Here is a 13049-nt window from a genome sequence, read left to right as displayed (position 1 = left end):
ATCATCACTACCAGCAACATAACAAAACCGAGTAAACAATGTACCGTCACTCAGTGTACACCGCTGAGCGTGCGGGCGGACAGCAAGGTACGCTTGCCCCCGATAAAGCTCATGCAGCTCTGAGTCTGGGTGTCCTGTTTACCAGCGCACTACCTTCTCTTTGTTCCCCGGAGACGTGGTGTGGAGATGCAGGGGTGAGAAAAAGCCTCTGATTTACCGGAATTGATCGCTGACAAAAACGAACGCTTACAAGCCAGTTATGGAATAAAATGCGAATATGGAAACAAATGATAACGGACCAGACCATATTACAGCAGACCGTCCCAGTCAGACGAAATTCAAAGCTCAGGATTGGTCTGTACTCGCAAACACTTGCGGCGTGAGCTTGTGTAGAGCACATATCGAAACGTTGACGGTTCACCGTATGAGCAAGTTGAGCCACTGGATGCTGTCAAACATAGTAGCTTTAATCTGGATAGCATTAAGCAGGCGACAGAAAGGTCCTACAAACTATCCTATATCAGCGCTGACGTCACAGATCAACGGTGACAGTGCTTTTCCAAATGGCTCTTAGATCAGTGCTTGTCACCTTTTTCGGTCAAGATTCACTTAACATAACATACTTAACAGTATAAAACACCAAATGACTAGGCTTACTGTTTGCCGGAAGAATCGTGGCTGACTACAGCATTTTGCGACGAACGTGGTCAGTTTGCTGCGCAGCGTTTTAAAGCGTCCTACCATCTTGGAAAGATGAGCTCAAATGCTCGCTATGCGGTTCTAAATCGGGCTCAGGGCAAGGCTGTGGGCTGCCGTTGGTTGTAATCATGCCATGAGAAGCTGACTGGCTGGAAAAACGTAGCCAATCTTCAGTTTTAAGGCACTGTGGGGTTTTTCTATGGATCCACCATGGGGGACGTCCCTGATAATAGCGTTGAAAAACCTGCCGATCTAGGAGGCTTGTTGTGGATACCAGAACTGTAGCTTCAGAGATCAACAGAGGACATTGGAGCGGCACATATCCCGCAAGGATTCGTCCGGTTCTTCCTGCTGCTGAGAAGGACGGCGGCTTCTTGAGGTAAGATGCCGAGCATTGCTGTGGTAGGCTTCATACCCTGCCCGTCAAGCCTTAGCATTCTGACCGGTTGACAGGCGTAAGATAAAATGCTTTCAACATGTTGGGAGGTACGGGGCCTGCGCCGGCAATACCAGTGAATACGACGATAGGAAATGTCGCCAAGGCTATCAGCTGAGTGCACGAGGAAGTCAGAAAACCAAAAGAAGTATGGTTTTGAGGTCCTAGTAGAACGATATTATCGATAAATGAATGGCTACAGGAATGCGGGTTTGCAAAATATGTAGGGGTGAGGGATGGGGGGGGGGGGGGGCAGAATAAAAAATCTGAGCCTGCCCCGAAATGCACTAAAACGGCCTTCTCCCCGATTTGACGAGCTTTCTTTCCAGAATTGGGAGCAGGATCGTAGTTTCTCTTAATTATTTTGGTAGGGGCCCAACCATGAAAATGATGACGACTGAAAGAAATGATTATAAAATGAGCACTAACAACAAGAAACTTCGTCATTGGTTAGGAGGCGCAGTCCCCCCCCCCCCATCTCAACAGGAGACTACACATCTCTAGACCGGTTGTTTAAAGTATGCATTTATCTGATGATCTTATAACTCAAGTCTTAACCATCACTAAGTGTTTGATAGCCAGCAACTAATACTTTAGTGCAAACAGTAAAGCGAAATGAAATTGTTTGGTGGGTATGCCGCGTTTTATTCATTTGTCTTTGCTTTCGTGGTTTATCGCACATAGAGCTACATTGCAAAGGTTTGTAATAGATATGTCTCCAGTCGAAAATTTAGAAGGTTTCAAATTTCGTCCGTGACAGGGAAGCCACTTTTCACCCCTGTGAGTCTGCATCGGTATGCTCTGCGTCCGCGATCGCAGCAGACATGCCAGTCCTCCCTGTCCCCCCCCCCCCCCTGCTAAGGTGCGACTGCAGATATCACCGCCGATCCAATACTGTATCTGCATCTGTATCTGTATCTGCATCTGCAGTTGTAGTAGCATCTGTATCCGTATCTCTATTTATGCACTGTATCCTTACCAACATTTGTCTGCTGTGCCTCTATCTGTATTTCTATACTGCATATGTATTTGTGTTTATACTGCATATGTATTTGTGTTTGTATGCTGTATTCGTATTTTTAGTATTTTTCAGTATTGAAGACCGAAAAATTCTTCACCATCACACCTCGAATTCGAAAAAATACACCCAAGGTTGGAACACACAAGGGTTTCGGGATTAGCTTACTGGAAGAGGACGGAGAGAGAGAGAGAGAGAGAGAGAGAGAGAGAGAGAGAGAGAGAGAGAGAGAGAGAGAGAGAGAGAGAGAGAGAGAGAGAGAGAGAGAGAGAGAGAGAGAGAGAGAGAGAGAGAGAGAGAGAGAGAGAGAGAGAGAGAGAGAGAGAGAGAGAGAGAGAGAGAGAGAGAGAGAGAGAGAGAGAGAGAGAGAGAGAGAGAGAGAGAGAGAGAGAGAGAGAGAGAGAGAGAGAGAGAGAGAGAGAGAGAGAGAGAGAGAGAGAGAGAGAGAGGAGAGAGAGAGAGAGAGAGAGAGAGAGAGAGAGAGAGAGAGAGAGAGAGAGAGAGAGAGAGAGAGAGAGAGAGAGAGAGAGAGAGAGAGAGAGAGAGAGAGAGAGAGAGAGAGAGAGAGAGAGAGAGAGAGAGAGAGAGAGAGAGAGAGAGAGAGAGAGAGAGAGAGAGAGAGGAGAGAGAGAGAGAGAGAGAGAGAGAGAGAGAGAGAGAGAGAGAGAGAGAAAGAAGAGAGAGAGAGAGAGAGAGAGAGAGAAGAGAGAGAGAGAGAGAGAGAGAGAGAGAGAGAGAGAGAGAAGAGAGAGAGAGAGAGAGAGAGAGAGAGAGAGAGAGAGAGAGAGAGAGAGAGAGAGGAGAGAGAGAGAGAGAGAGAGAGAGAGAGAGAGAGAGAGAGAGAGAGAGAGAGAGAGAGAGAGAGAGAGAGAGAGAGAGAGAGAGAGAGAGAGAGAAGAGAGAGAGAGAGAGAGAGAGAGAGAGGAGAGAGAGAGAGAGGAGAGAGAGAGAGAGAGAGAGAGAGAGAGAGGAAGAGAGAGAGGAGAGAGAGAGAGAGAGAGAGAGAGAGAGAGAGAGAGAGAGAGAGAGAGAGAGGAGAGAGAGGAGATAGAGAGAAAGAGAGAGAGAGAAAGGAGAAGAAGAGAGAGGGAGAGAGAGAAGAGAAGAGAGAGAGGTGGAGCAGGAATTTGCCACCAAACCCTCGCGGACCGTCTTTTTTAGCCATGTGTCGTAAAATTGGCTGCCGATCTTTTTGGCGGTGATGTCATCCCGGGGACAGGTGTGACCTCCGGCGGCAGGGGTAGAGGCGACGGGGTCAGCCCCGGTCCAGCGGGCGGCCGGCAGGAAGAGTCGAGTTTTGTTCAGCTTTCGCCCGGTCCGGCGTGGGGATAGGCGGTCTGGCGCCATTCCCGGGGGAAGTGAGGTAGTCAACGCGGCGGGCCAACTCGGACACGCGCTGATCGACTGATGTGCAGGGGATGCTGGTGGCACTACAAAAACCTGCGAAGTGTCTGCACAATGCGGTCCTTCACGTATGGAGTGGGAACAGAAAGCAACACACGACATTATCCACCTTTCTAGCTATAAAACCAACCTTTAACATACAAACATGCTAACATGCATGCATGCATGCTAGCAAGATTATAGAGCTTCTTGCACACCTCGGGCAACCTCATTGAAAAAGACAGATCCTATTGCGTTACTTGTGAACCGGTGCTGGAGCAGTTTTCAATCTTCAAGAAGTGGATAATTTGTTTCAGACTGCAAGGATCGAAGTATGCATTAGCAATCCAACGGTGACCAAACTCTGGTCAGGCAGGAGTATCAGTACGGTCAGCTTCTTTAAGTTGGGGCTGCAATTCTTCGCGAATGAAAGTATCTGAGACGCCTTAGATATTATTGATGGGTTATTTGACAAAGTTATGCACAAATAGCAAAGCCGTTGTTTAAACTCATTCTGTCCCGTGTGACAGAATGACTAAGGAAAATATGGAAGCGCGCAGAAAGGAGATATTGAAGCTGAGGTTTTGTGGCTGGCACAAGCCGCCTACCCGCAATATGGCATCATTCTACATTTATAGCGGCCTGCGCAGCCGATGAGCAAGTGAAACAATGCGTGTGATTGCGTCCTCCCCTGGCTACCACGGATACGCACCGGTGTATATCTGGCGCAATGCGCACTAATTGGCATGGTCGCTAATGACACATGATTGTCAGCGGTCTTGGTGGCCTCCAGGGAATGTCCTGCCACATACTCATTATCATCGACATTATCATTTACATCATCATCATCATCATCGACAGGTGCGTCAACCAGGACCGGAAAGACTGTATGCTGGTGAGCGAGGCATCTGGAAAGATGGAAAGATTAGCGTTAGGCGTCACTGCGGCAGTGATTTTATATACGAAGTGGGATAGCTTGGTCGTGCATCATCACAGACTTCCTTTCTCTTTCAAGCCTCACCATCTCCACAGTTTAACATGGCCATGCCCAGCTCAGTCGAATGAAGACGAAATCGGACCGAAGCTCGGGCATCAAATAGAAAGATGTGAAGAATCACGCTTCTGCTCTTCTGCTGCTACCACTGCCGGGAGCAGGCCGAGGCTGGTATGAGCCGGTTACGACAGGTGAGGCAGCACCTCACCACGGATGTTCTTGCAAATATTGACGCGCATCACTCCCTGGCACATGTGGCTCGTAGAACAACAACTCACAAGCTGTGTAAGCATCAGAGCCGACAGTGTTCTGGCATGTTGACAAGGACGCAGAAGCCGTTGCGTTCAATATCGTTCAGATCCGTGCATGCGGCCGCGCGTCGACAGCCAAATGACATCACTTCTTCCGTCCGTCTTCGGCACGTGATCCAGGTATTGCATTAAGCATGCAAACGAGCGCAGTCCGTAAAAGTCGCTGGGCTCAGTGAAGGTCATGAGCCGTGATCCATCAGAGGGCGGGTGCAATAGAATGCATTATGACTTCAAAGTTTCACTGTTACCAGGTGAAACTTTTGGAGCCGGCGTCCATTTCTAACGTTCAAAGGTCCCCGTACAATAGCGCTAATGACAAGGTTAACAGTTCACTGCGATTCAGTGGAGGTGCAGCGGCACGTGGCTGTATTTAATGTGGCTGAAATATGCATAAAAAGTGTTGCGCATAATTCCAAATCATACGGGCGTCCTATCACTTACGCTTTTACGAGAGTACTTAAACACTTACGTATTATTCGAAATAAAGGACTGGATAGGCCTAACAAGATGCTTCAGAAGTTTCTTCTAAACGGCAGAGCAGAGCACATGCAATCACAACGGCATGCAATCACATCCCGTGGTGGTTTTCTCAGAAGGCAAGCGAAACGCTGGCCCCACTTCCCCGCACTAGCCCAACCGCGCGTTCAAAGAGACACGCTGCTCACTAAAGGCCCGCTCGATATTTGAATAGACGCTCATATCGCCACGGGCTGTTGCGCCCCAAAATAGGCCGCCCCATAACTCGTGCTGACCAGATGAGCCGGCGGGGCCATTGGGACCGCTGCCCTGGAGCGACGCGACTCTCATAACCTGGCCAGGCAGCTCAGGAAACAGGAACGCGGCGGCGCGTGTCAGAGGGTTACGGGCGACGCACGCCGCCGGCCGGGAACCCGTGCATACATGCATGCCAGACAGGCGCCTGGAGCCCCAAACAAAATGCCAGGATCCGATCTCAGGATCCCATTGACATGGAGCCGTACGGGGCTTTGGATCCACCCCTGGGATTCAGACGCATATTGGATGCATGTCACATGCCGGAGGTCCACGTTGGCTACGCTGTAGGACGTTCGGTGGAGAAATTAGGTCGTGCCCGCTCTTCTCCCGTAAACAACGCATGCTTGCGGCACGGTTTCAGGTGGCTGAAACTGAGATGACTAAGCCAGCCCGCCACCTGGTAGGGTGAGCGGAGCCTAGGGCATTGCAGGCATCCCAATCGAACGTCGCGGGCGAGTCCGGCACATGGCTGCATGTGGCCAAGATCGCAACCAGGAACTTCGTGCGAGAATCTCTGGGTTCGCAGTGTTCCATCTGCTGCACGCGCTTTAAAGGGATTGTTCCACATTTGTATGGGGCTTTGAATTGAAAAAGCCATCTTGAAGATCGTTCGGTGCAGTTCACAGCCCGGCCCATTTCAAGACCTATAACCTACCTTCCTACCAACCTACCTAATGCCTATAACCCACCTATAATCTATCTTCTAAGCTGCACGCCCGCGAAGATGTGCAGACTATTTCTACAAGGACTTTTTTTAAGGTCATCCAGGCATCCGCAACGCCATAATGACGCTATCAAAGTCCCGCCATTCCATTAGCCATGAGGCGAATCAAGGCCAAAAGATATAGTTGCCGAATTGTTCATGCCAGGCATTCGTGAGCACCATTTTCAGATGCAACGGCCGTCAATTGGCTTTCAGTCGATGTTGTGCGAGCTTCGATAAGGTAATCAAACTATGCCGAATAGAGGAGCCTATTTGTTAAAAAGTGATATTGTGTTGTCTGTATCAGTCTTCTACTTAAACGCATACGAATAGCTATATGTAAACTTGCTTCATCACGTTTGATGCTTGCTTCAATATCTTCACATGAAGAACGTTTCCTTCAATTTTCGCGATCTGCAAGCAGCAACAGCAGAGCAGCCTCGGCGACACGCCTAATCGACCCTGCTTCACACCGCGTCCCCCGACACTCCCCCCCCCCCCCCCCGTCCGCTTACTCTGCGTCCTCCGCGCCCTCCCCGTCCACTTACTCTGCGCGAAGCCGTTGAACTTGCACCAGAAGCTGCCGAGCGGGTAGTCGCGGTTGCGGGAGATGTCCTGCACCAGGTGCACCCACATGCAGAGCACCAGGATGCTGATGTCGGCCACGGCGAGGTTGACCAGGTAAGCGTTGATCGCTGATCGCATGCGTCGTGTGGTGGCCACGATGACGATGACGCCGACGTTGCCGACGAGAGAGCCTAAGAAGACGACGGCGTAGAAGAAGATCTGCGGGCGCGGAGTGAGGCGTGAGGAACACGACTTGTAGAGGCGGAATCCGCCGAGCAGAGCACGAACTGCGGTCACGGAGCACACCGTGAAAAATATACTCCCAGACGGGGAACCGGCCGAGGAACACAGTCAGTGAAAGCGAAACGCGTGCCGTGGAACGCAACTCGCATGCGCAGAAAGCACCAATCAGGACGGGAGTTTACGGATATAGAGCACATGGCATGGAGCGCAGGATGCATGTGTGTTTAGATACATACTAGGTCTTTGGGCTTGTCTTTATTACGAAATAGAAGCACAAATTGATCAGGTAACACGATGCACAAAGTGATGAGGTGCGTTTTTTCACCGGATGACAAAAAATATAAGAACTGACACGCTATTTCCGATCCCGAGCACGCCATTGACGTGGGGTGAAAATTTGGGTTCAAATAGAGACGAAATCTTTCAGACAATCAAGTTTTAATCGAGACATTACTGGTTAAAATCGGCTCCAAAGATCTATGGACTTCAGGGAAAAGGAGAGGAGTGGGTGGAGATGGGGAGGGGTAGGCCGTCTTCAGCGACCACAGAATACCTGTTTTTCTCCCTGGTGAACTCCCAATTGTCCGCGTACATCAGCCAAGCCACATCAGCTCTTTTCATGCTGACATTATAACGCGCCTGGGTGATCGGCTGAATACGACACGCCTAGTTGGGAGGAGAGTCAATGTGCTCCCCCTACGCATCAACAACAAAGAGAGGCAGACAAAATTCACAGGGTATGCAGGGCTCTATATGAAATCTTAAGCGTCAAGTCTTGGGTCTCCGGGCAGCAACATTTCCGCCTTGTGATGAAGAAATTCGACATGAGCGTCACAAGCCATCAACCAGGTAAGCTTGTTAGTGAAAATAGTTGGTTTCGATCTTGCGATTCGTGTGAAAATCCCGCTTGTTTTGAGTTGACCTGATATTCACTTCACCATCACACTTGTCCTTGTCTTCATGCTTGTTCTGATATGCCCTTTATACATTACCCAATTAGTTGTGGTCACGATTGAAATGTCTTCTTGTCCAAGAAACCATTTCAGAACTATATAAGCTCGTCTAACACTTCGTAGTCGCATCAGCTTGAAAGTTTCTCTAAGACGCTCCTTTGATGACAACCATGGCCTACACTTTACCGCTACAGGTCGATGATCTTGAAAGGTATACCTGTTTTTATACCAAAAGGGCAGTTGTTGAATCGTCAACAAGAAGACAAAGATTGGCGCCCCGACTCTGCACAGTATGGAGGCTATTCGGGAAAAACTTAGGACATATTTCCGATTCCCACTCGAACGCGTATTGTTATGCAGGATCCTAATCTGGTGCTAAATCTGGCATGCCAGAAAAGTGGAGTAAATAGGAGCGAAGCCCACAGAATATTAGATCTCTAATAAAACAGCCGGGAGATTTTACTACGGAAACATTTCGTTTTCCACCAACGTGTACGTATTCGTCACTGCCTTTGCGGTTCATCATAATTTATCCCACTGATTTCATTTTGCAAGACGCCTAAGTTCCAAATGGTCAAAAAATGCCTTTGCACGTTTCAGTCAAACATTAAGCGCCAATGCATGCCATGCATTTTGCAACAATTCGTACAATTTTATTCTTGTGTTTGGAAATCCATTTTGGACTAAGGCGGACACAATCATTACAGTGGTGCATGCATTACGCTAAGCTATTGGCAACGGGAATTCTAAGCAGAAGAGCATCCCGAATGTCTTTCAAGGGAGTGTTCCTGCCTTTTGGGGAACATTTCAAAAAAATCCAGTGAAACCTCAGTACCAGTTACGTCAATGATAGCACTGGGTAGTGCCACTATAGCACCGTCAAGACATAACGAATATATCTTTTAGACGAAATGCTGTTAGCGCTTCATGGGCGTAGGAACAGGGAGGGGGGGGGGGGGCCATGACCCCCCACTTTTCAAGGAGGGCAGCAGTGTTAACTGCCTCCCCAATTTTCAGATTAAGATTGCGTTTAGCTTTCTTTTGCACTACATTTAACATACATGCCGATTTGCTTAGTTCACCAGCCATCATCCTCAACATGCGTCACCTTTTCCGTTTGCTTATTGGCCAGCGCTTTATATCACGGTCACAGGCCGAGGTCGCGCGGCCCATGGAGACTGCAACGCCGGGCGTCGAGGCCGTTGTTGTTATGACTCGCGAGTGCGCATGCTCAAAACCATATTACATGTTTTTTTTATCAGTAATCAATTCTGACTGAATCTTGAATATCTTAAGACGAACATGGATTAGGCATGTTAATGCAAATTTGGGACCCCATTCTATCTGCAATCTACGTTCAGAGAGGATTCAATATATCTGAAGAACACATAAAAAAACATAAAACGGTAGTCTATGCGACAATTATTTGATCATCTGCGACAATCAGGCATGTTGTTGCGTCAATGAGGGTTGCTGTGCTGATGCGAGGCCAACTGTGCGGGTCAGAAGGCCTCCCGTGTCAGGGAGGGCAACAAAGTAAATATGATATATCCTTCTCATGGCCTCCTCATCGACCAGAAGATCCCACCCCGTGTCGCTAGAATGACAGCCAGAAGACAGTTCGCGATGGGACGGAGTGGTCCTTCAGCCCTTGACCGGAACTGGTAATCCGCCCATTGCGTTTTACTTAAAGCCCCTTGCGTTCCCTTGGCCGGAAGGACAAAGAGGTCTCATTATTGGTGAGTAGAGTTCTCATTTTTGTTGAAAAGAGTGGGTCGAAATGAATTTTTAAAAAAAACCAACAAGGTCATCACATGTTTGCTTGGGAATGTTCATTCTTCAGAATGGATTGGTGAAAAAATAACATTAAAAGGTTTAAACATTCCCGCCCGCAGCCTCGAGAGCAAGGGCAGCGATGGCTTGAACTGCAGCTTCCGCAAAACCAAACGGCGTCGGGCCACTGCGAGTGCCACCAGACTGGCAGCGCCGTGTTAATCTGTCTTTTGGACAGCTTAATAGTTGCAGAAACACGAAAAATAGAGATTTTGCCCTAACTCTTCCAGTTCCACCACCAGATTCCAGCACCACTCTGCGGTGCTTTATGGGCCAATCCGTTGTTATCATCGGTCTAAAAATCGCACACATGAAATATGCGCCCAGACTGCCTGTAAATGTAGGATTTGATGTTCTGAAGCGTTCAAACGTGCTTCTTTCATACTCATCTGCACACTGGCCACGACTCAACATAAACTGCTGGACCGACGCTGCGCGGCCTGCGGAGACTGCAACGCCTGGCATCGAGGCATTTGTTACCAAGACTTGCGAGTGCGCATGCTCAAAATTACATCACACAACTTGTCCTACTAATCGATTTAAGTGTTTAAAGGTTTTCGTTTCAGAGGCGTCATCATTTTCGTCCACCGGTAGGCCACGGCGAAAAGTCGTCCGCTGGACTAACGCTCCGCGGACTATGGAGACTGTAACGCCTGGTGTCGAGGTTTTTGGTGCGAAGATTTGCGAGCGCGCATGTTAAATATTACGTTACATAAATTGCATCACTAATCGATTCTGACTGGATGTCAAACACGTCCAGACAAACACTGCTTGGCCGTGTTAAAACACATCGTTGACCACTCAACCTACAACCAAATTTGTATCCTCAAATTTTGATAAAACATATCTAGCTATAATTAGCCTTTGCGGTGTCCTTAATGTCTGTAAAATCCAGATATAACATTCTGACAAAGCTTCTGAAGTCTGTCGGCTTATAAAGAGCCCACTAAACCATTGTAAATTAACGGTACCAGTGATTTATTTCATGTGGCCGTTCAACGCCTGATTTCTGCAGTTTATTGACCTTAAAGATACAAACAATTGATCTCACGGCAGCCTCCCGTTTCTGCTTTGGTTGCAAGGTAAAAATAACAATGAAACGAAAAAAGTCTTGTGCTCCCGTTAGCAAGGCTTTGGTTGCGCCCCTGCCTACACACAGAAGCAGATCAAGTCCTCTACATTGACGGATGGGCAATTAAATGTCTCTTGGGCCAGTGCATACCTAAGGCAGGCAGCTGCCCAGAGATTTCTTATAAGGAAACTAGTTCGGAAAAAGATACTGTTGCAGGTGTCTAACGTGTTTTACACACCAATTAGTAACAATGCTGATTCAGAAATGTGCAACAAAACAGCCATATGATCAGTTCGCAATCAGTCATGTGGGAGACAGCCGAGCCTGGGCAGTGGTCGCCGACGGCGGACGAGAGCTGGGCTAACATAAGGAATATATGGCAGAAGAGCCTTCATTCTATGGCTCGGTTGTTAAAGGAGGATCTCCAGTTTTGTGGCTTTTGTGACAGTGTTTTGGCTGTGTCAAGCTTCCAAATTTGTTTCCGCCTAAAATGCTGCGACGAGCCTCATCTCTTGAAAAGCAGCCAGCGAAATGAAGACGTATGAAAAGTCTGTCGCACTGTGAGCCATTGACTCACGTTCAAAATTCTCACCAGCCTATGTCCAGGCCGTATTTTGGCATCTACCTTGTGAAGGCAGATGCCTCCTCAATGACCTAAAATGCCTAACCGCTTGTGGAATTTCGCGTCCCTAGGGAAGACAATGTTGAAATAAACGAATAAACCTGGGAATCTGGATAGCCTTATCTGACGAAGGACATAAATGGGTCGAATAGGCAAGATTGTGCACCAGTGAGAAACAGCTCTGGATGCATGTCTAGCATAGCAGCATCACATCGGAATGAAGAGCGATAACAACCGCCATCTCTAGCCCCCCCCCCCCCCCCCCGGTCATCGGGCTCGCTTTCCAGACAAAATCCTGAAGCACGCCCTGAGCTTGGCCCCACTTTTTGAAACGTTCTTACGCCTATCCAGCGCTTGACACATCACTGCACCTTTTCTCTGTTGTTGTCGCGACCACCACCATCATGATAACCGCTGTGGAACTCCATCTGGTACGAATAAAAAAGTTGTGATTGGCCCGGCGGGTGGCACGTGCCTGTTACCGAGAAACGCGCATTGATCGAAGTTTCAACCAGTGCCTCGCTTTGGGGCAAATGATACTACCATTCCCAAAGCCAAAGTGCGCCCCGAAAAGAGTCTCTGCGTCATCGTTAATGACATAGGGGGAAAAACCAAAGCCATCGTACAAGGTCGCGTTGAAATCGCGGGATATTAGCTTCATGTTCTTTCTTGTCTAAACAGTGTTCCGAACTTGCACAGCTCTTATTACATATACATTTTGACGCGTTATCGTGTTGCAAACATTATAGAACATACGTTGAAAAGGGCAAGGCAGATAAACTGTATTACTTTCCTAGTAATGAACAAGGTGTCAAATGAGATTTCTCCTTCAAGGCTACCTTACTCCAAATCAAAATTTTGAACTTTTTAGGATTGCGAGAAAGCGGGTATTACCGATGAAATTGTGAGCGTCATATCGCACAATATGCGAAAAGTACAAAAAGGTGTCTTAGTCCCTTTAATGACCCAGCGATAGACGCGTGAAAAACAACATCGCCAGCAAAAGTTCTGTATTAACACATCAGCAACACAGGACATGTCAGCAGCAAGAGTTCGAACCAACTCTGGGCCGTCCATGCTGTATAAAGAACCGCGTGCTGACATTTGGGGGCTGTCTGTTGGACGCTGGACAGCGACACCAAATGCATTAAACAAGAGGGCGCCGGTGCTGTCAGCATGCTGCCTGCGCCCCTGTCTCTTGACGCACTTACAACAATGCTGTGCAGGGAATAGAGTGGCTCAGTTTTGCAGAAGGCACTCATAAGCTAGGCTGTCTGTTTGGCGAAAAACTGCAACTACCCTGCAGGCATTTAAAGCACACTAGCAACAACAAGCAAGCAGCCTGGAACCGTTTCAGCTCGCCAAACCACTCGGACCCGTGATCTCCACAAGACGGCAGTCAGCACGCGCAAGAATGAGGACTTCTCACGCAGGCAACAAC

The 13049-nt window shown here is 48.3% G+C and overlaps 1 protein-coding gene across 1 annotated transcript in view; it reads right to left on the bottom strand.

The window, feature by feature from the left end:
* Positions 1–4370: 4370 nt before the first annotated feature.
* Positions 4371–13049, bottom strand: part of LOC119104374 (C-X-C chemokine receptor type 2) — a 47904-nt gene continuing 39225 nt past the window's right edge. The window contains exons 3-4 of the mRNA XM_037228069.1: positions 6867–7104; positions 4371–4444 (exon numbers count right to left, since the gene is read on the bottom strand). Of these exons, the coding sequence (XP_037083964.1) occupies positions 4371–4444; positions 6867–7104 (312 nt within the window). The remainder of the gene's footprint in view (positions 4445–6866; positions 7105–13049) is intronic.

The sequence above is a fragment of the Pollicipes pollicipes genome, unplaced genomic scaffold (assembly GCF_011947565.3).
Source record: "Pollicipes pollicipes isolate AB1234 unplaced genomic scaffold, Ppol_2.1 Scaffold_6052;HRSCAF=7182_pilon_pilon_pilon, whole genome shotgun sequence".
Taxonomy (NCBI): domain Eukaryota; kingdom Metazoa; phylum Arthropoda; class Thecostraca; order Pollicipedomorpha; family Pollicipedidae; genus Pollicipes; species Pollicipes pollicipes.
The sequence above is the reverse complement of the archived record's forward strand: the minus strand, read 5'-3'. Positions and strand labels throughout refer to the sequence as shown.